The sequence below is a fragment of the Salvia miltiorrhiza genome, chromosome 3 (assembly GCF_028751815.1).
Source record: "Salvia miltiorrhiza cultivar Shanhuang (shh) chromosome 3, IMPLAD_Smil_shh, whole genome shotgun sequence".
Taxonomy (NCBI): Eukaryota; Viridiplantae; Streptophyta; class Magnoliopsida; order Lamiales; family Lamiaceae; genus Salvia; species Salvia miltiorrhiza.
This window is the reverse complement of record NC_080389.1, coordinates 23,047,402-23,049,675: the sequence shown is the minus strand read 5'-3', so window position 1 is coordinate 23,049,675 and position 2,274 is coordinate 23,047,402. Positions and strand designations below refer to the sequence as shown.

The 2,274-nt window shown below is 39.4% G+C and overlaps 1 protein-coding gene across 1 annotated transcript; it reads right to left on the bottom strand.

The window, feature by feature from the left end:
• Window positions 1-337: 337 nt before the first annotated feature.
• Window positions 338-1,239, bottom strand: LOC131015632 (brassinosteroid-responsive RING protein 1-like). The gene has a single exon (XM_057944075.1). The coding sequence runs from the start codon at window positions 1,048-1,050 to the stop codon at window positions 541-543; it is 510 nt and encodes a 169-aa protein (XP_057800058.1). The 5' UTR covers window positions 1,051-1,239; the 3' UTR covers window positions 338-540.
• Between the last annotated feature and the right edge of the window lie 1,035 nt (window positions 1,240-2,274).

Here is a 2,274-nt window from a genome sequence, read left to right as displayed (position 1 = left end):
TAGGGTTCGAATCTCATAAATATCAAAAATTTCATTTTTTGAATGTAATTTATCATTTTTCACAAAAATTTCATACTATTAATAAAATTGATTTGTACTATATGTAATTCTCTACATACACAGAGGAAACTCAAATAGTAACCTTTATTTGAATCAAAATAAGGAAAATATTTTTAGTCCTTTATAATCACAAAAATATACCGTGGATGAATGTATCATTGATAAAGTAAAAAAATTCTATTCATTTTAGTACAATTAATTTCACATTGAAGATGATGACTTTATATCAATTCTAAAAAAAATGTACCATTGTATAAATCAGCATCAAACAAAGAAATTGATCCCAAAAGAAAAATGTTGTTCTTCTTTCATTTCCAATTCCCATATTTTACCAACTTGTCTTTCATGTAATATTTACATTTACATTTCACATCCCAAATTACGAAACCCCAACATCATCTCCTTCTTCCACCAATCAAAAAACTAGAAAAAAAGAAAAATTACAAAAACCCTGAATCTACCCAAAAACACAAAAAATGACTACAAACCAGCAGTAATCGGCGAGTAGTCGCCGTAGAGATCGGAGATGCCGGAGGCGAGCCAGAGGCGCTCGTTGAAGGCCTCTTGCATATCCTCCGGTATGAACTGCGTCCGGCAGAGCGGGCACGTCTTCTGATCGTGGTCCATCCACCGGTCCACGCAGCTCCGGTGGAATATGTGCCGGCAGTTCGTCAGCCGCCGGATCTCGTCCTCGCCGCCGAACTCGTACAGGCACACCGCGCAGCTCTCCGGCGGGTCTAGATCCTCCTCCAAATCCGCGAACCTCACCACCGGCAGCAGCTCCCGAATCAGCGCCGCCGACACCGACCTCGGCTCAGCCCCGGACTCCTCGCGCGACGCGTACGACGCTGTTTCCGGCTCCAGGAAATCCCCCAGCCCTAATAGAGATAGAAGAGCGTACACGAATTTCCGCACAAATCCTAACACCGTTAGCAAATATACCAGCAATTTCGGGAGGAATAAATCAGTGTATCCAACCGGAAACCCCATTCTGAAGCGCGAATTGAGCGGAATTGGAGGTGTTTTGCGTTACTGTTAGTGCGTGTAATGTGTGAATGAAAATGGAGGTTTGAGTTGTGTGTGAGAGAGAGAGAGAAGGCACGGGAGAGAGGAGAAGGAGAAGTGGGGGTGATTATATAGGGGAAGTTGGGGGTGAGGTGAAATGACGAAAATGGGCATGGAGTTGTGGGTAATTGCGAGGAACAGGGGCATATGATATATCAGCTGTCACGTTTGCATAAGCTGCTGCAGGAATTGTCGTACCATTTTGAACGTGTGCGTCGTAAACACGTGTGTGCTTTTATTTTATTTGAGCCCAAAAAATTAAATGGTTTATTAATGAGATGCAACTCCAGGTTTTAGTTGAGGGACCAAAAATGCCACTCTACACTGCATAAATTCTCTTAATACTCCCTCCGTCCCTGAAATGGCTTCCTCTTTGGGGACGGCACGGGTTTTAATAAAAAATTGTAAAGTGTATTGATAATGGAGAAAAAGTGATATAATTATTATTGGAAGTTGTGAAAACTGTTATAATTAGTATTGGGAGTGGTGAAAAGTGAAAAGTAAGAATAAATAAAGTATTATTAGTGGTGGGGTAGGTTTCCAAAAATGGAAAGAAAGAAAGAGGAAGTTATTTGGGGGGCGTCCCAAAATGGAAAAAGATGAAGTTATTTTAGGGACGGAGGGAGTATATGCTTTATTTGAGATCCGTACATGAAAGTGGGAAATGCATTCCAAAATTTGAGTTAAGTGTCCATGATGATGAAACCCGAATCTACCGTACAATCGTATTATACTTTCAATTAAACTTTAATTCGCATTTTGACTTGAACTCATATCCTGACTCAATCCATATAAATAATACTTCATCCGTCCCTGAAATAAGTTCCTTTTTGGAGATGGCACGAGTTTTAAGAAAATGTTGTAAAGTGTATTGATAATGGAAAAATAAGTATTATAATTATTATTGGAAGTTGTGAATAAGGTATTGAGAGTTGCGAAAAAGTGTAAATAAAAATAAATAACTATTATTAGTGGTGGAGTAGTTGTCCAAAAATGGAAAGAAATAAAGAGGAAGTTATTTGGGGGATTGTCCCAAAAAGGAAAAAGATGAACTTATTTCAAGGACGGAGGGAGTACTATTTGAGTACGGGTCAACCCGGTTGTACGGTACACTCAGGTGTACCCAAGATTTTGTGAATATTATATTAA

Excerpts from the sequence above, each read along its gene's own strand:
- LOC131015632 (XM_057944075.1), bottom strand. The coding sequence starts at position 1,050 with ATGGGGTTTCCGGTTGGATACACTGATTTATTCCTCCCGAAATTGCTG.